The sequence below is a fragment of the Cyprinodon tularosa genome, unplaced genomic scaffold (genome assembly GCF_016077235.1).
Source record: "Cyprinodon tularosa strain WSP-4 unplaced genomic scaffold, ASM1607723v1 ctg499, whole genome shotgun sequence".
NCBI classification, from domain to species: Eukaryota; Metazoa; Chordata; class Actinopteri; order Cyprinodontiformes; family Cyprinodontidae; genus Cyprinodon; species Cyprinodon tularosa.
Genome location: NW_024039228.1, coordinates 598,434 through 618,020, shown reverse-complemented (window position 1 = coordinate 618,020; position 19,587 = coordinate 598,434). Strand labels below are relative to the sequence as shown.

Below are 19,587 nucleotides of genomic sequence, written 5' to 3'. Positions count from 1 at the left end.
ACACAGAAATTTAGCCTTTGCCAGCTGGTTGCTGGGAGATGAACAGTGTGAATGTGTGTGGGGGTGTTTTTTTTTTGATTGGACGGATGCAGGTGCACTCATTGAGCCGGATGCTGCGGTAAAAGTTGAGGGTTGCACCTCCGTTGTTTCTCTGCATGGAGACGGAGCTGTACGCTACTCTGCGACCACATCCTGCTCCTCGCTGTCGCACTTTGCTCCTCTGCAGTTTTTCAGCTCTCGCTGCATCTTCCTCCCCCAGCATCTCTGACCTTCTTTTGTGCACACATGACAATGCTGACTTCCTGTTCTCATGTGGCACACTCACTCTCACACTCCTACTAAAATGTTTGAACTAACGGAAAAAAAGTTCTTGTTTTGCAAAACAGAGAACCTTGATCTGAGTACATGGGGAGAGAAAATGAGCTGTTTCTCAGAAGTCAGCTATAAATATCTAACACTATCTATGGAATAAATGACACTTTAGTTAAATAGTTTTACTTACTGTTGTCAACATGAGATTTTCCTTTTAGTCAGATTCTATGCTGTTTCCGAGAAATGTCTGATTCTTACTCATCTAAGTTTGTTTTTCAATATTAAAACATCAATTTTAACACCTAAATAATTTATTTTAAAATAATTGTCCAAACAAGCTGCAGATAAAAAGAGAAAACAAAGAAATCCAACACTATTTAAAACAACTTTATTAAAGAGCACATAGATAGAAACAAGCATTTACTTAGAAAGTATCTGAAATAATAAAAATTGTTTTTGTAAACCACTCATTAGATCTGTTAGGTAAAATGAAAGGGCTTTATAGAATAACATCAGATCAGGTTTATTATGTACAGGGAGGAAGAGTTAAAGCTTCAGTTGAGCTCTCACTTTCTCTGCTTTCCACGTTTTCCCTGGAAAACAAAAGAATATTGTCCCTCAGTGTCAGAAGCTCTCTATTACTCACAGGACAGTTAATCAGAACCAACAGGGATGTTTTGGACAGACCTGAAGCTTCCACACCAGGAAGCAGACGAAGGCTCCGTAGACGCAGCTCTTCACGATCAGGACGGTGTAGGACACTTTGGCGTTCTGGGTGACCCTCATGTAATACCCTGCAGGGAGTCAGAAGGTTTGGTTAAACAAACAGATCAGTTAATTCAATCCCATGAAGGTGCTGAAGGCAACATTTTATTTGCTTTTAGAGTGAGGAAGAGAGAAATGTTGCAGTTTACCTCGAGTGATGGCTCTCTCATTAGGACGAACTGGAAGAATTGAAAGTGGACATGATTAGAAAACAAGAATCATGACCTGAAATAATAGATCTAGGATAATTATGTGTTAAAGGAACAAACCTTTAATGGGTTTATTGTAATCAGTGTAATGCTTTCCATCAAAGAAGTTGACGATGCAGGTATATTCATTATTTGGATCAACCCATTCCTCCAGAGGGATCTTCAGCCTGCTGGTGATTTTGTAATATGTTTCCCCCTTCTTGGCTGCAGGGTCAGTCGCCACACCATTAGTGATGTTCCTTCCATTGCGCTTCCAGTACACGCTGACATGATCTGGGTAGAAATCAGAGGCAACGCAGAGCAGGGTCCTCTTCTTCTTCCTGTCATAGTCTCTGGATTCCTTTCCAGAAGGGTAGAAAACGTTCACTGTAGGATATGCTACTTCGCGCTCTGAAAAAAGAAACAAAATCAATAAATTAGAGCTGCAATCGCCCAAGTTATGATATTTAGTTGTTATGATATATAAAGGTTAATTGACATGTAACAACATCTGTACAACACCTGAACTAATAATAGACTATCATCTCAATAAAGAGGTTCCAATAAAATGGAACTGGTTTTATCTCTTTCAAAAAAGGTTTAGGATTAGTTTAAATCTTCACTTTAGGGGGTGTGATATCAATGTCTTTATCTGAAAGACCTGATTATAATATTTTGATGTGTGAACTTTGACCTGATGTAAGGAAGTTTTTTCTTCAAATCTATGGTTTTATTATCTATAAATGTTAATAGACATGCAATAACATCCGTACTAACAACAGACCATCAGGTTCTTGCGTTCCAATGGGCTTTATGCCCATCTCCACTACCTCCTGAACTTCAGCCAGCTCCTTTGTTTACTTTCTTTCATTACTGGACAAACTAACTAAATCAGGTGTGTCTGAACTCAGTAGCCATGACCAGACACAACTGTATTAATCAGTCTGTCCTATAATGAAGGACAGGAAGGAGATGGTGGAAGTTCAGGAAGTGGTGGAGTTGGGCATGGATGTCATAAAATGGAACCAATATCTCTGAGCTGTCATCTCTGCCCTAATAGGTTCTCAATATTATATCATTGCATTATGAGCAAATGGTTTGCAAAGTAAAGAACCAAATGTTTATACCAAAAAGGACAAGTTTCTCGGTATACTTTGCAACAATCTGAACATGATATTATATATGGAACATCTTAATTTTTAAATAACAAATAATTATTTGCTTTTATACTAATTTAATTTCCTTTCTTCCAAAGTATCCTCCTCTCACTTTAATAACAGTAATAAATACAGTATTTACCAATTCCTTTTATAGCTGAGACCCTTTTGAATATTTTCATTTCTAAAACAAAGCGGAACTTTTCTTGCTGTTCTATTTTACTCAGAAATGACTTAAAATAAATTATAACATCTATAAATTTCTGAAAAATCATGCATATCCATAAAAGCAGTGAAAACCTAAGTATTATTAAGCTTAAATAGGTTTTTACACGCTTGGTGTAAGACTGAGAGGAAGAAGCAGCTTCCAAACATTTAATCTGTTGTTTACTCTACCTTGTTCCATTTTGTTTAATCAACTCATCTTTTTAAAGTTTGAATTTATTGTCTAAATTTCACTTTTGCCAGTTTTAGATCTATAAAGGCATACAAGCAACAAAGTTATGAAACATTAATATTTAGAAGTGCAGAACTAAAAAGAGAAGAGGAAAAAATAAGCACTACTACTTTTAGTGCTTTAGTAGATACTACTACCTACAAACTACTTTTTCATTCTTAAACAGACAAATCCCAGAATTATGACATGAAAACAGCCACATATTTACATATTAACACACTAATTATAGCAATTTTAAATTTTTTTCTTAGATAGTCTTACCAAGAACTGTTAGTTTGGTTCCAGCTCCAAATTCAGCAGGATATGAGCCGGAGCACAGAGCTCAGCTGCCGTTATAAAACTGATTTAGATCTAGGAGGTCTGAGGTTCTCCATAACTTTGCTTTAATGACACAAATCCTCTAAGTTTGTACTTTGAAGGACCAACAAAACAAATGTTTCTGAATGAGCTTCCTCTAGTTATAGTTCACCAGATCCGTCCCTAGATCAATTTAGTTGTAGTAACAGATCAAAACTGTAAACTTTGAATTTGTTTTTGAAGGAAGACAGTTTTGCAAATAATAAGTAGGTGAATTTCTTGTTTTCTTACCTAAAACTGTGAGTTTGGTGCCTTTGCCAAAATAAGCAGGTTCGTAGTTGGTCACACTGAGAAACAGCTGCAGGAAAAGCTGCTTAAGCTTTCAGTGCTGATCGCTAAATTCTGCCTTTTCTTCTCATTTTAACTAAAGTTGAACCACAAGGAGCAGCCAAACTAAAGCAGTAATATAAAACATTTTTGTTGATTCTAAAGATAAGTTTTCGGCCTCTTTGAGAAGATATAAATAAAGAAATTACTGACAGTAATCAAATACTTTGTTCCACACAAAACATTGCAAGTTTTACTTATGGCTACAACATTTTTTTCTTTCTAGAACCCTTCCTCAAAGGGAAATTAAAGAGTTTTAAGAGTCTGTTTTCTTACCTAAAACCGTGAGTTTTGTGCCTCGACCAAAGTAAGCAGGATCATAGTTGTTCACACTGAGAAACAGCTGCAGGAAAAGCTGCTGAAGCTTTCAGCACTGAGAGCTAAATGCTGCCTTTTTCTCTTATTTTAACTAAACCAAACCACATGGAGCAGCCTAAAGAAAAACTCATATTTAATGTTTTTGGATGTTTTGGATGCCTTTGGCTTGTTTTGGTTACAGCTTTTTTTTCTTTCCAGCCCTTTTCTTCATAGTAAAGTTTAGAGAAAAAGTTCCTTTTAAGAGTCTGTTTTCTTACCTAAAACCGTGAGTTTTGTGCCTCGACCAAAGAAAGCAGGATCGTAGCCGCTCACACTGAGAAACAGCTGCAGATAAAGCTGTTGAAGCTTTCAGCAGTGCAAAGCAACAACTACTTTGTCGTATTATTTTTCTGAAAAACTGAACCGTTTGCATCAAGACAGCTATACCGAAAATAATTTTCTGGCCTGTTTTAGAAGTTTTAATTAAAAAACATCCTATTAAGCTCATCACCTTATAGACCTTATACCATTAAAAGCTCTCATCAGTGTATTTCTTTTCTTTCCAGTCACTCCTCAAGATTAATATAATATATTATATAATATAAAAAAGTAAATTTTCTTTGTTTCTTACCTAGAACAGTGAGTTTGGTGCCTCTGCCAAAATAAGCAGGGTTTAAGTTGTTCACAGTGAGACATGGCTGCAGAAAAAACTGCAGCTGTAAAAACTAAAGACTTTCTTTTTTCTTCTATTTCAAACAAATGACCTTTCTGTGCAAACCAGCCCAGAGTGGCATCAAAACAGTACAGAAGAGATTAATTTATGTAAACATGAGCCTGAATTAATGGATTACTGGTGATTTTAGGAAAATAAAAGCACTGCATACACAATCCATTACTGAAAGCTTCTCCCACTGCAATCTATTTGGTCTTACCTAAAACGGTGAGTTTAGTTCCAGCTCCAAAGTAGGCTTCAGTATTGGTAGTCACAGTGTTTCAGAGAGCTGATAAAAACTGGCTGACAGACTAATAATCTGGGCTTTGAGCCAAACATTTAGTGGCTGCCCATATCTGACTGGATTACATGGAAAGGGCTTTCAGGATAAGCTGAATTCATGCATTAGGTGTCTGTATTTTAAACAAAGCCTGGTCAAAATAATGAAACACTTTGATGTTGGTTATATTTCAGTTTTCTCTTACCTAAAACAGTGAGTTTGGTTCCAGCTCCAAAATAAGCTTCGCTGCCGAAGGAGCACAGAGACTCCAGGCTGCAACACAAACTCTTCGTACAGCTCTCAGAAAAGATGCTGACTTTCTTTCTGATTTTTAAGATCTTTTCAGGACGTCTCTGAACTTATTACACACAAATAACTCAATGATTTGTTTGCACAAATCTGTTTAGCTTCACTTAGCATTAATATTATTACACTAGGTCTGAGCATTTTAACAGCTTTAAAGTTCTATTAGTATTTATAATACTGGTCGAGCTGTAAAGCATGCATGTCGTACTATGCAGTTATTTAGATGTGGAAACAGTTTCTTACCTAAAACAGTCAGTTTAGTCCCTCCACCAAAGATAGCTTCAGACGTGCTCACACAGTGAGCTGAATCAGTGCTAGAAACAGCTCAACAGGCTGATTTCCCTTTGCTCTTCTGTTTATTTTAAGGTTATTTTATACCACGCAAGACTGAAAAGCTCATAAAGCTGAATGTTAGTCCTCTATACAGACAGAAATGACCCCTTTATCCAGTTAAACAAGCAACTTTCTGACACAGTTTGAGTTTATCAGGTAAACTAGGAGCTGAGTTTGTTTTTTATGTTGTTTTTGAACGTGTTTCTTACCTAAGACGGTCAGCTTTGTTCCTGCTCCGAAATGAGCTTCAGAGCCAGTACCAAAGCCACAGTGCACCAGATCAGTCCTCAAAATAACCCCAAGTTCTTCTTGCTTCATTGTATTAATTTCTAGTTTTTAGTTCATGTTCAGTTTTTTTGTTTGTTTGTTTAAATCATGCATTGGTCTTTGCTTTCACCAAAACAAACTTTTCACTGTTTAAAACCCAAATGAAGTTTGAAATAAATCTAAAGACTTTACAGGATAGAGATCAGCTTTGACTGCTTTTAAAGGAATCAGATTTGGAGGCTTTACTCACCCAGAACAGTCAGTTTTGTTCCTTGGCCGAAATAAGCTTCATAGTTGGCACAGCAGTTAATGTTCAGAACAAAAAGCTCTGGTAGCAAGGAGCTCGAGAGCAGCTAAACTTTGATTAAATATATTTCTATAGTTGCTCAGATTAATGAGGGTTTATAAAATCTTGTCTACGGTAAACGATAAAGTTTATGACTCTTACCTAAAACTGTTAATTTCGTTCCTCCTCCGAAGTAAGCTTCACTTGCACCAGTGGCACAGTGCAGAGGATCAGTGTATAAAACACTCCAACAGGCAGCTTTTACTTTGTTCATTAATGTAATTTTACAGCTAAAAACAGCTCAATGCTTTAATGTTCAATAATCATCCCCTGAATGTAATTTTAATACTCTGATTAACTTTATGTAGGCTTTACTCACCCAGAACCGTCAGTTTTGTTCCCTGGCCAAAATAAGCTTCTCTGTCACCACAGAGCTTCAGCTTCATATCAAAAAACATTGAATATAATTTAATCTGGAAACACCTGCATAAGTGCTGCTAATTTAATCACCTTTATGGGTTAAAATAAGGATTTACTTAAATCAGTACTCACCTAAAACAGTGAGTTTAGTTCCTTTTCCAAAGTAAGCTTCGTTTGCATTGTCACAGTGCAGCAATACTGAACATGAACCTCTTTAACAGTCAGATTTATAATAAAATTACCATAATTGACCCAATGATCCGAAAGTATTAAGGTTTATTAAATGAAACCTATTAAAACACAGTAATAAAGCAAAAATAATTACCTAAAACTGTAAGTTTGGTTCCCCGGCCAAAGTAAGCAGGTTCTCCATAGTTCACAGTGTTTTCAGCCCAGCTCAATATATTAAATGTTAAAACTGAACAACTTTTCATTCTAGTTTGATTCAAGGGAAACTTTTGATAAAACCTAAACCAACTGAACATGTTAGAAGTCCAACTTACCCAAAACAGTGAGTTTAGTTCCTTTTCCAAAGTAAGCTTCAGCATTGTCACAGTGCAGCAATACTGAACAAGAACTGTTTTTCTACCACAATTATCTTTACAAAGACCTTTAGAGACAAATTCTTCTGGACCGAATTTTTAATCAAAGCAGCATCTATTAAAACTGTATTAAAATGAAATATTTACCTAAAACTGTCAGTTTGGTTCCTCCACCAAAGTAAGCAGGATCAGTGTAGGTCACAGTGCTTTAACTTCAGGTTAATACATCACAGCTTTTTAACTCCCAATATATGTTATTTCTTTAATCTAAGATTTCCATTAAATTCACATCTAATCTGTTGAACTGAACGTGTTAAAATTCGCACTTACCCAGAACTGTTAGTTTTGTTCCTTTTCCAAAGTAAGCTTCACTTCCAGAGTCACACTGATTCTCTTCTTGACTAAAAAGTCCAAAATCTTTCCAGAATCATCTTCTTCAGACATGCTGTAATAACACAGATTATCAGGGAGGGTTAAACATGCAGGATGAGCTTCATAATGTTTAAAGAAGCTGTAATGTTTTAGATGAGGAACCCATGATCCAAACGCTCCACAAACAAAGTCAAACATCTCTTTCTAAAACATGTTTCTGATCCAGATTCTACATATTAGATCATTTTTTAAGGCCAAGCTGAGCCTCCATCCTGCCCACCTTCAGATTGACCCTTTTCCTGCTCTCTGAGGCCTTCTGAGATCCACTCAGCCGCCTATATCATGGATGTTAATGGAAGGAGGTTTTTGTACGGCGGCTCTATGGGGTTGTATCACCGTGGCCCCCTGTCCCCACGGTAAAAAAGCATCATACAAAAACCTGATGCCTCTCTCTCTCCCCCCTCTCCTCCTCCCCCAGCCCCTCTCTCCGTATCTCAGCCTCCATCTCTGTGTGTCTCTGTGGGAGCAGCTGTGCAGGTTGGGCTGACTGACGGTGGAGCAGCTCCAAGCTGGCTGCTGCTATTTCTGTGACAGCTAAGAAAAGAAGGCAGAACAGAGGACAGGAAGCTGCTGCTTGTTTTTGTTTGTTTGAAGTTACTGACAGGAAGTGACATCTCTGCTGGTCACGACTCTTCAGCCAATCATTTAAAAGATAGAAACATCCACTGATGTATATAATGAGCAAAAAAAGTGTTGCTCTTATGATTTCTAGTTGGATTTTTAAAAAATAAACAACTGGTATGATAAAAGGAGAAACATTTTTTAAGTTGGAATAAAATTCTTTAACATTTATAAGTAACTTTCTTCTGGGGTTTGCCTTAACAGCTCTGCACATGTAGAAAAAGTGTTGCACATCTTTCTAAGCAAAATGCTTGGAAAAACTTCTGCCCTTACATCAGGATCTGTATTTACCTCTCTCCCCTTTTCTATAAATTCTAACCAGGTTTTCTTTCTTTGCCAATAAAAGCACTCTCACACTTAAAAAGTTGTTTTCAGAGTCTTATGATGCTCAACATGAGGCTTTTTTTTTAGGTATGGATAAAATTTGTTTTCTGATGACCTCTCTTAAAAGACAAACAGGACTAGATTTATGGAGTACATAGCTAATTCTCCCACCAGAGCCATGGATATTTGCTACTTCCCTGATTGCTGCTATCCTGTTAGATAAAATGTATATATATTAGACTTAGACATAGAAAAATGTTATTGTCATCTTGTATACAGAGAGTGTATATCAAACAAAATTATGGTGCTTACAGCTTACAACAGTGAAATGAACATTACCACGATAGAGTGCACCAGTGATCAGGATGTTAACAGTATAGGAGAAAAGGAAACCACTTATTATGCAATAATTTTGCAAAAGGGCGTTAATATGGAAAGGTTCAATGCAGTGTGAAATAAATATGGTGCAAAATGCAGTAGAAACATTGAGTTGTGTCCTATTTAAAAGGAATACAAAAGGTTAGCACATTGGTAGTGCAAAATAATGTTGCAAGTGTGATGGGAAGTCCAGTTTAGAGTTTAACAGTTCAACAGACTGATGGCAGTGGGGAAAAAGTTGTTACTGGACATGAAGCGGATGCTGCGAAGCCTCTTCCCAGAGGGCAGCAGGGAGAACAGTCCATGGGGGTGTGAGGGGTCATTGATGATGTTATGTCTCGGGATACGCAAAGCTTAGATGAAATGTCTTTAATGGAGGGAAGAGGAGCCCCGATTATCCTCTCTGCTTTCCTCCCCTCCCTTGTCACTTCCAGTATGAGACGCTGCAACCTCCACACCATACATTGAGACAGCTGGTCAGAACGCTCTCTATGGTGCTTCTGTAGAAGGTGGTGAGGATGGATGGGGGCAGGTGGGCTCTCCTCAGCCACCGCAGGAAGTACATGCACTTCTGTTCCCTTTTGACCAGTCAGGTGGTGTTTACATTGCAGGTGAGGGTGTCTGTGATTTGCAACCCAAGCAATTTGGTGCTGCTGACCACCTCTACAGCTGAGCTGTTCATGACCAGTGGGGCATGGTTAGGCCGGTTCTTCCTGAAGTCAACGATGATCTCCTTCGTTTTCTCCACATTCAGGATCCGGTTGTTCCGGTCTCTGGACCAGCCCACCAGCTGCTCCGCCTCCTCTCTGTAGTCCTGGTCATTGTCAGGCCCCCCACCATAGTGTCGTCTGCATGGGTGCTCTTTCCCTCTAGGTGTGCCAGGCTTAGGTGAAGAGCGGAGGAGATGGCGTCCTCAGTCCTTGTCAGTAGGCGAACTGGAACAGGTAAAATGTTGGGGGGAGTCTAGAGATGACGTGGTAAGCTTGGAGGTATTGCCAAACTCCTTTCATAACAGAACTCTGTTAGACATCTAAAGTATTTCATATTGTTTTATAACATAATGCCACTTTAATTCTGTGTACAACTGTATCCCAGACCTGTTTGCATATTTCCCATTAACTCCATGATGCTTCTTGTAAAGTTAACAAACTACTGGGATCTTAACAGAACAGATGGACAATAATGTATGGCAGAATAAAGGGGAGATTTATTTACGATATGCTTTTGTTTGAAGAATGTGAAAATCATTGAGCATGAAAAGATATTTTCAATAAACATTGAATATTATTAGCATCACCAAAGACGATATAAACGTCAGAACAGCTTTTGATTTTTTTTGTTTGTTTATAAGGGCAATTTTTCAACATTTATATGAAGATAATTTCTAATAGTGTAATAGTAAAAGTCTTTATGGATGATTTTATGAGATAATCAACTTGTAATTTCATATAAAACCAGTAGAGGTCAGTAAAAGATCCTCATCTGAACTTCCTTTTCGGTCTATCAAGGGGTAATGAAGGATCATGGTAAAACCATAACGAACAGACTGAATCACAGAGGAAAACAGACAGACATGAGGAGGAAGTGGGGGTGATATTATAGATGGAAAAAATATTACAATACTGACACCTGCTCTGCTATCTGAACAAATCAGCTTTGTGGCTCTGAGGAAACATGACTGAGCACCAAACAGGCAGATCTGCCTCCAAAAACCTAGGAGTTTTTATAGATTTGTTTGTTTTAAGCTGGTATTATTTCATTTTTACATAATGCAGTTCTGATATTTCTTCTAATGTTTTTTTTTTTTATTCACCCCCATCTTCCAAAACGTCTGTTGTTTCCTCCAGAGGTAATTGTTAAGCTTCTGCAGCAGCTTGAAGCACTGTGGTGCTATAAGCACAGTAATACACAGCAGAGTCTTTGGCCTCAGCAGGGTGAATCTGCAGCTCAGTTCTCCGCAGCTCTCGACGGGTCATGGTGTATTTAGAGTTGTTGAATGGAGCTTCAATGCTTGATGCATCTTTACTAGCAGAATACGCCACTAACTCCATTTCCCCACTGCTTGCTTGTCTGTACCAGTACATGTAGTAAATCTGATCACTGTCCTGCTCACACTTGAGGGTCACACTCTGTTCTCCATCTCTGACCAACTCAGATGGAGGCTGGTGAATATTTACAGCATCTGAAAAATCTAGAAAACAAGAAAAAAAGTCAATAACATTGGTAATAAAAAACAAAACAAAACAAATGCAATTAATTTGCTATCTTACCATGGAATAATAAAAGCACTATCAAAACTAGCTTCATTTCTGAGCTGAATCTGCTGTTTTAACTCGTGCGGCTGTAAATAATGCAGCAAAAAAAGATCTGACCCTCCTCCTCAGGAGTCATGAATGAGCTTCTCTCTATGGCTGCAGTCTCCTAGAGGCAAGCAGACTTAAAGGGATAGTACTAACATTTCCTGATGTTAGGTTAAGTTAAAAAAGTTGATGAGACAAAAAAAAAACAACAACAAAACAAACAAAACATGAATGTATTGGTTTGTTAAAAAACATTTTCAAGTATTTTATTAATGCCATACTATGATTTTGAAGAGAGATTTTGGTAAAATCGTACCTGCTGCAAATAACCTTTTGATCTTGGTTTATATTCTACTTAAAATCCTATGTTTAATTTCAACTCGTTTTGAATTTAAATTAGCTGATCAGTGGTCTGCTTTGATGTTTATCCTAAAGTCTGCTATAGTGTTGAAGGATTTTAACTTTAATCTTGGTCTTGTTTCTCAAGAAACTGGCAACTCTAATATTTTAACTTACCCCGACAACATTTCTATACACAAAATTATGCAAAAGATCTCAAGAAAGAAGAGGAAGAGATCCATCCATCCATTTAATGATGTTAAATCTTTATCTAATGCTACTCTAATTTTCATTCTGAGTTTCCTTCACATTATTTAATTGTATAGGTTTATGTTTATAGACATAGATTAGGCCCAACAATATCACTCATTTTTCAAATGAAATTTCATGATCTTAAATCTAGATAAGTATATTTTATATCATATTTTAAAATTTGTTGTTGAATATGCAAATATGTGTTAAAATTATTTCCCTTGTTTTATGTTGCTTTTGAGAGCAATTTGCTTAATTTTCTCATAAAGATTTGGATTCTCCTAGATAGGTATATACTGATGGCAAATACATGTGTATCATAAACTGAACAAAAAAGGCATATTTTTATTAAAGGCAACTGAAAACTGCAAAAAAAATTTAAAAAGTCATCTATTGTTGTAGAAGATGTCTTCTTTAATACACCAACCAAAATACTCCCTTTTGTTAATATAAATATCTATAATCCATGTAAAACTGTAGTTTAATTCCCTTTGATGGGAAATATATGATAAACAATGTTTTAAACAATTTGTTGAGATGCTTTAATACCAAAAAAGCCACAGCTCCTTCCTGCCTGAGTGCAACAGAAGGTCTGGTTATTTGTAAGACTGTTAGATCAGTATGCATCACTGTGACTGGCAGCACAGTAATAGATGCTGCTGTCGTTCACAGACAACTTCAGGATTTGAAGAGAAAACAAATTTTTTGAAGTTTCAAGCGAAGAGCGATAATTTCCAACAGATTCTTCGTATTCTTTAAGGATAAACTCCATTTGTGCTCCATGGCCCTTTTGTCGGTACCAAAGCATGGTTTGGCTGCTCATGCTGTACCCTTCTCCCATTTTGCACTTCAGTGTCACATCGACTGCTGGAGGAGATATTAGATCTTCAGACTGAAGAACTACTACAGACAAACCTGTAGGACATAAAAAGTAACGTCACAATGTCTTTCATAATAATATAAACCAGAGTAAAATAATGTAAAAAGAAATCACAATATTAAATCTCAAGTATTCACATTTGTGAATTTCTCATAAATCAGCTACCTGAGTGTATCAAAAGTAAAAAATAACTGACACTTGCAAACATGTCAGTGGTGGTCTTGCTTCAGCTGAATGAAGAATGTGATGAAGCTGTGTCTCTCTTTAACAGAACAAACCACAGTCACATGATCACCTTGCGATACAGAATGCTAAATATTTTCCTCATTCTCTAATGTGATGCCCATGTGGAAACTCATGGGATTGCATGTTAATGTTCAAGCAAAACTCATTTGGTTAGATGCAATTCTAAGTAGAAAATCTCTTGAAAATTCCCAGGTAACCCTTTAATTGCATGTAATGCCTGTTTATGTTTTTTTTTTTGTCCTTCAATTAAATGTACTGACAGCATGAGACTGCCATCCTTAAATCTGCCACAGATAAGCTCCATGTGAAACCAGTAGGACTAGATGGTTTATCTATGTGAAACCCAATGGGACTAGATGCTATGTTTATGTAAAACCAGTGGGAATAGACACTATGTCCATGTGAAACCAATAGGACTAGGTGATATAAACATGTGAAACAGGTGCGACTGGACTGGTCCATGGGAATCCAAAAAAACTAGGTGGTATGTACATGTGAAACCAATTGAGCTAGATGCTATGTCCATGTGAAACTAATGGTACTACATGATATATCAAAGTAAAACAAGTTGCACAAGAGGGTGTTGATTGATTGATTGACTTTATTGATCTCACAGTGGAGAAATTTACTTGTTACATCAGCTCAAATGGTCAAAGCAGAAGAAGAAGGTGCCAAAGGAAGAAAAAAGGCACATGGGATAAATACAGTATATACAGTGCGTCTCCATATAACAGTTGTTTTTGCACAGGGTGTTTACATGGGTATTTATATAGAGGGTATTTATATTTATATAAATAGTTATTGCACTGGGCGTTAAACAGAGAATCAGGTTATTGCACAGGGTATCAAATAGTAAAATTGCACATTATACTTTGCGCAAGGTATTGCTGTTGCTGTTGAGTCTGGTGGCGGCAGGGATGAATGACATACGGTAGTGCTCCTTTTTACAGACAAGGTGTAAAAGTCTTTCACTAAAGGAGCTGCTCAGCTCCTCTACAGTCTGGTGCAGAGGGTGGAAGGTGTTGAGACTATATTGAGAATACTGAAACTAAAAACCAGCCTGAGATGGAATGAGAGTTTGGAAAAAGCCGAGATTGTCTGTTATGATGTGAAGCGCTGAAATGGTCTACTGAAGACAGTGTGTGAATCTGATCTGTAAAAATAAATGGTTTCCCCCGTCCTTTGGGCAAATAAGATAATCGAGTGAAGGCGTCTTGATTTTTGAGATTCTACCATTTGAACCCCCAACAAAAGCAAACAAAAGAAAACAAATGTCATTAGATGCTATTTACATGAGTTGAATGACATAACAGACAAAACAAATGAGATATGAAATGATGAAAAATGTTAGATCAATGTGAAACCAATGGGACTGAGCCTATTCTAATGTTAAACAAATGGGACTAGATTCAATGTCCATGTGAAACCAGTGGCATAGCAGGCCATGTCTATGTGAAATTGTTGATACTAGATGGTATTGCCTCATGAAAACAATGTAACCACATGCCATTTCAATGTGATATTTGTGGAACTATTACTCCATCTGATTTTGTTTTTTCATGAAAATAAGGATGACGAACAGATCCACCTGATGAAGGAAGGCAGGACTATCTAGAAGGCGAAGCCAAGGCTGGTGTCAAAGAGGTTCCCAGGAGTCCAAGCCAGAAGATCAGAGATCTAAAGAGGTACAGAAGGGAAATCCAGATCAGTATCAGGAAACACTTCCCAGTTCAGTCAACAGGCAGAATCCAGCCAGTCCAAAGACAGGTAGGGCAAACAGATCAGATCAGAACAGGAACAGGAAGGCTCAGAGGTTCAAAGGCAGAATGGGTCAGGATCAGGCTATAAGAACACAAATAGGTGCAATAGAGAACTCTCACTAAAGGTTCGAGAATAATCTGGAACTGATGATTGGTTAGAGGGCTGGTTAAATAGAGGCTAGAGCAGGTGGAACAGATGAGAGGTAATGAGAAACTAGATGAAGCTAGGCAGGAGAATAAAATGAGTAATCAAGCCAGTCATTAGCGACAAGATCATGACAATGATATGTATATGTAAAACCATTGGCATAACATGCTATGTCCATGTTAATTCAGTTGTATAAGAGTCTTTGTTTATGTGAAACCAATGGGACTAGATCCCTTTTTCCATGTGGAAACAATGGCATAAAATAATATGTCCATGTGAACCAATGACATTACCTGCTAAGTTAATGGAAAACTAATTAGACCAGATGCTGCTGTATGTTTGTGTGAATATATTGGGATAATACGGAATATCCATGTGAAAGCAATAGCATAGTCTGATATGTTAACATGAAACCAGATGGACTAGATCCCTTTTTCATGCTGTGAAAGTAACAGCATTAATGTGCTATGTTAATGGAAAACCAATGAGACTAGCCGCTGTGTACTGTATATGTGTATCTCTAGGCATGACATGATACATCCACTGGGTGAAGCAATGGCAAAGCATGCTATGTAAATGAGAAACCAGTGGCAGATGACATGTTGCCTACACATGAAACCAGTGATGTAACATATGTTGACAATATATTTAGACTACCAATGATTGCTCCAAATGTAATCCAAAGTGCTGTCAGGAGTCATCTTTTTTAGTGCATTTGCTTTAATCTTTCTGTTTGTTAAACAAACAGCATCAAGGTGAGCGATGAACACAGCAAACAGGGTTACGTTGTGGAAAGGTTTAAAGCACAGCCAGGTAAAATATCTGAAGAGAACTAAAGTAAAAGGAAGTAAAAGGACAGCGGTCATCTCCTAAAAAAACACCATCTCTGTCCTAAAATTTGATGCCAGAATCATGCTGTGGGGATGCTTTACAAGTCAGGCTTGTTCATTTTAGAGCATCGTTAGAGTTTCCCCCCACTTCAAACTTTTTCCTTATTTGCTTATGGTTTAACATTGTTCCACTAATAAAAATAGTTTACGTAAATAAAAAGTACACAGGACAGGCAAATACACATACAACAGCTCGGCTTTCAGTTGTTTTATTTCTTTCTTCACTTGGACTGTATGAATGTATCCCTCTGTTTTCAATCAATTAAGAAGGCTTCACCTTGGTATTCTCTCTATCAAAAAGGTAATCAGATATCTGTTGTCTTCATAGCATTTTAATAGATCACTGTTTTAGCTAGGGTTAACCAGGGGTCTACATTATGTTTTTCAACTTTATTTTAGAATAGTTATTCTGCTGATATCAAAGTTCTATTAGGTTTTAGTTAAAATAATGTTTTGTTCACTCTTTATTTATTGTAAATAATGCATTATATACTAGCTACCCAAACATTTTCATATCTGCAAGCTTTGGTATTTTTTATAAACCATTGAATAACACAAATAGTAAGTGGTACTTAGTCGAGTGCTTTAAATATTTTAAGATTATTATGGTAGACTATACCATTATTCGGTTATGGTTCTCCCCTTTTGGGACTTTTTTAACTATCAGATATTCTGTTTTGTTGATCTTTGGTTTATTTTGCAATATATTCAAGCAGTCTTAAGTTACTCTCTGTTGCCCCCTTGTGGCTTTCTCCTTTTCCCTGGCTTCCTTCTATTCTCTTCCATCCACACCTGCTCCATATCAGATTAATACCCCAGTGTTTGTTCTGTCTCACATATATACTCTCCATGTGCAGTTATTCAGTGCTGGTTCCTTGTTGTCTGTTGCTTCCTTGTCTCTGGCTCCCCATGTGAGTTTCCCTGATGTTTGCTGTTTTTTTTTGGTTCTATGTAATTTTGTGTTTCATTAAATCAACAGAAACTCATCTCTGCATTTGGGTCCTCAAGCAACCTCACCCCCCACATTGACATATTCACATTGAATTTCCTATTTGGACTTTGTTGCTGTTTGTGTTATTCAGACGGCTGTTCTAAATTTGACAGAAAGGCCTTTAATTGACAGTTGCTGTATAGAAAGGATTAATGAAAGATCTGTGTCAGGCCTTAAAATACCTTCAAACACATGTTTCCTTCATACTAATACTTTGCCCATATTTGCATTTTTCAAGACAAATAAGTGTTACAATTTTTCTGGGGATATAAGTACATGTTCTTAACTTCTCCCAGGACACATGGTAAAGAACTACAACTGAAGAGGGACTGTAAAATATTGCACCTAACATAAAGTAGGCTACACATCACAAAAGGCATTTAAGAACAGGTAAAGAGACTTTTTTCCCCCTTTAAACAGGATTCTCCAGTGACCGTGTGACTGTGCACACATTAAGAAGAAAACTACCCTCTGGAGCACATGGAGGTTAAAAAAAGAAATCCCAACGATCAGGTAAGAGACTGAGTTATGGTTAGACCTAAAAACAAAATCTTAAATTTATTATGTAAATTACATTCTCTGAACACATCTTACTGCTTAAAATAATCTGTGATGCTGACTGCATGGTCAGCAACAAGCAGCCAGAGAGGCCTGGCTCATTCAAGGACTTCCAAGCAGTCCCTCCATGAATTTTTTCTAAAACTTTAATTTACATTTAAACATTTGTTGCAATTACACGTGTAACTTCTTAAAACATTTTGGAGTAGTTGACCTTAACTTTTTACTTTTACAGAAAAATAAAAAATAATATTTTGTGAGAGTATCACTATTCTTTCTTGTGTAACATTTCTGATTTCTCCACCCACAACCAGCACCTTGAACTCTGGTAGAAAATACAGAAAAAAGAGGATACTGTTCCTGGATGTTCTTTCTCCTTTTCCGACTTATCTGCATTACCTACTGCAAGGAATTATTTTATGAGTTTAAGCTGAAAACTTTCATTTATAATTTTATTTTCTGCCCAAATTTGTAATTTTGCAATTCTTTTATTCATTGTTTTTTCTCATAGCCCTCTGACTGATAGTATAAGTTTAAACATCAAATCAGTTACAAGCCAACAAAGAATCAGTGATTGAGCAGTACTTTACCAAGTACTATTTTACCCTTGGGTGAATACTTACTCCTTTTACTTGGGTAAGAAGATCTTAAGGTAGTGCTACTGTTATTTGTGTAAGGTTTTTAGGTACACTACTCATATCTTAAAAAAAAAAAAAATAGAGCCAGGATGAACTCATCCTGCTTGGTCAAGTCAGACTTTATCTCTTGTCCTGAGTTTATGAATTCAGCTAACAGTGTCTTATATAAAATCCTAATAAAGAATTTTATAGTGTTAAAATTACAACCAAAAAACAAACAAACAAAAAAACAAGATTCAATATGATAAAGGGGTATAGGTACTTCTGGCTGATGCTCTAGATTGTAGATCTACTAAATCCTTTACAACACTGACAACTACTGGACACTGTTGCTGGATGATAACCAAGTGAAGACTTTCCAGCAGTTTGCAGTCTCTGTCTTTAACCTAGATTCAAGGAGGAGATAAGATGGTGCCATAGGTGGAGGTTTTTGTTCAGGGTTGGTGGATGTTTGTCACAGTGTGCTTCCCTTGTTGCACAGTAGTATGTCGCCGTGTGTTCAACCTTCAGACCAACTATAGAAAGGGAGAGGTTTTTCTTGGCTGACTGTAAATCTCCATCTAATCTAAAATGTTTCTTAAACGTTTCTTCCACGCTGTCGTTATTGAACTGTCCATATCCATATCCGATGAGTTTCAGATCCTCATCTCCAGGAGACTTCTGGTACCACAGTATGACTCTGTGACTGGCCTGTTCGTGTGAGCAGAAAAGCACAACTTCAGACCCCGTTTTGCTGATGACATTAGAAGGAAACTGATGGATGTCAATCCCCAGAGAAAAACCTACAGAAAAAAAGATTATTAAAATAAACAGTTAAATAGAATACATTCTGATTAAAAAGATTAATAATTCAAATAACCTGTAAGGTAACAAAAAAATAAAATGGACAACATTTTGATTCTATGATGCAAAATCTCTTTTGATAATGATGAAGTTGAGGAGCAGAGTGCACACAAAAGACAAGCAGACAAACAAGGAAATGATGTCAGAGTCACGTGGCAGAAGAAGAAACAAGCTGAAAGCTGCTTCTTACTCTTTTTTTTTTTTTTTTTAATCAACAGCAAAGAAATGTAATAACCATGAGTGCATATGAGTCTTCTGTTTTCCATAAATAAAGTATCTTGATTGCTGGAAAACTGATATTTCTTTAATTCGATGTCCCATAAAAACCTTTTATATCCCCTTTAATCAAATAAACTGGACACTTATTAACACACTACTTAACTCAAACTGTAGACTAAATTCTATAAAGGGATGTCAAAGTATAATGTATAAAAAATAACAGTTGACAAAAATAGCATGTTTTAACAGCCACTAGATATACCGATATATGAACGACAATTAAACAAACCCTCTACTAATTTTATTTCTTTCAATTCCGTTAATTTAGTGCTGATTTTCAACACACGCCATCTCATGGCACTTCACAGAAACAATTCATACAGTAAGATTGATTTAAAGTTTCCTAACTGAGAAAACGCAGTTGCTTGCATTAAGACATTCACTTTGCAGGACATGCTCTTCCTGGATGAGTATGTGGTGACAGTATTTGCTTGCATTCTGTCATTCACTCTACAGCAATCCCTTACACCGAGGATGCAAGCAGCAACAGCAGAGCGGAAAAACTCCCTTTACCAGGAAGAAGCATCCAGCAGAACCAGGCTCAGTGTGAGCAGTTTTCTGCCAAGACCAACTAGGGGTTCAAGGAGACAAGCATAAATACAAAAGATACATGAAAGCATTGATCCAAAAATACTTTTAATGTTACATAAGGTAATAGTAAACTAGGTGGCTCTGTCAAAATACATTTAAGCAGATGAGCTA

General features: G+C 36.9%; 1 protein-coding gene and 1 gene segment (V, D, J or C); both read right to left on the bottom strand.

Moving 5' to 3' along the window:
• Positions 1 to 684: 684 nt before the first annotated feature.
• On the bottom strand, positions 685 to 18,735 carry LOC119794941 (T cell receptor beta chain MC.7.G5-like). Of its 4 annotated transcripts, none has more exons than XM_038302724.1 (7): positions 18,623 to 18,735; positions 18,229 to 18,545; positions 7,780 to 7,790; positions 6,009 to 6,052; positions 1,227 to 1,676; positions 1,000 to 1,106; positions 685 to 905 (listed from the first exon to the last, which is right to left on the bottom strand). In XM_038302724.1, the coding sequence occupies exons 1-5, from the start codon at positions 18,654 to 18,656 to the stop codon at positions 1,333 to 1,335; spliced, it is 750 nt and encodes a 249-aa protein (XP_038158652.1). In that variant the 5' UTR covers positions 18,657 to 18,735; the 3' UTR covers positions 685 to 905; positions 1,000 to 1,106; positions 1,227 to 1,332. The 4 variants fall into 4 exon arrangements, with proteins under 4 accessions (XP_038158652.1, XP_038158655.1, XP_038158653.1 ...); XM_038302727.1 differs by having other exon boundaries at positions 7,780 to 7,789; positions 18,234 to 18,545; XM_038302725.1 differs by lacking the exon at positions 6,009 to 6,052 and adding an exon at positions 3,840 to 3,889 and having other exon boundaries at positions 7,780 to 7,789; positions 18,234 to 18,545.
• On the bottom strand, positions 10,580 to 11,138 carry LOC119794944. The segment is given in 2 exon segments: positions 10,580 to 10,952; positions 11,032 to 11,138. Coding segments are annotated over 2 exon segments (372 nt in total).
• Positions 18,736 to 19,587: the final 852 nt, after the last annotated feature.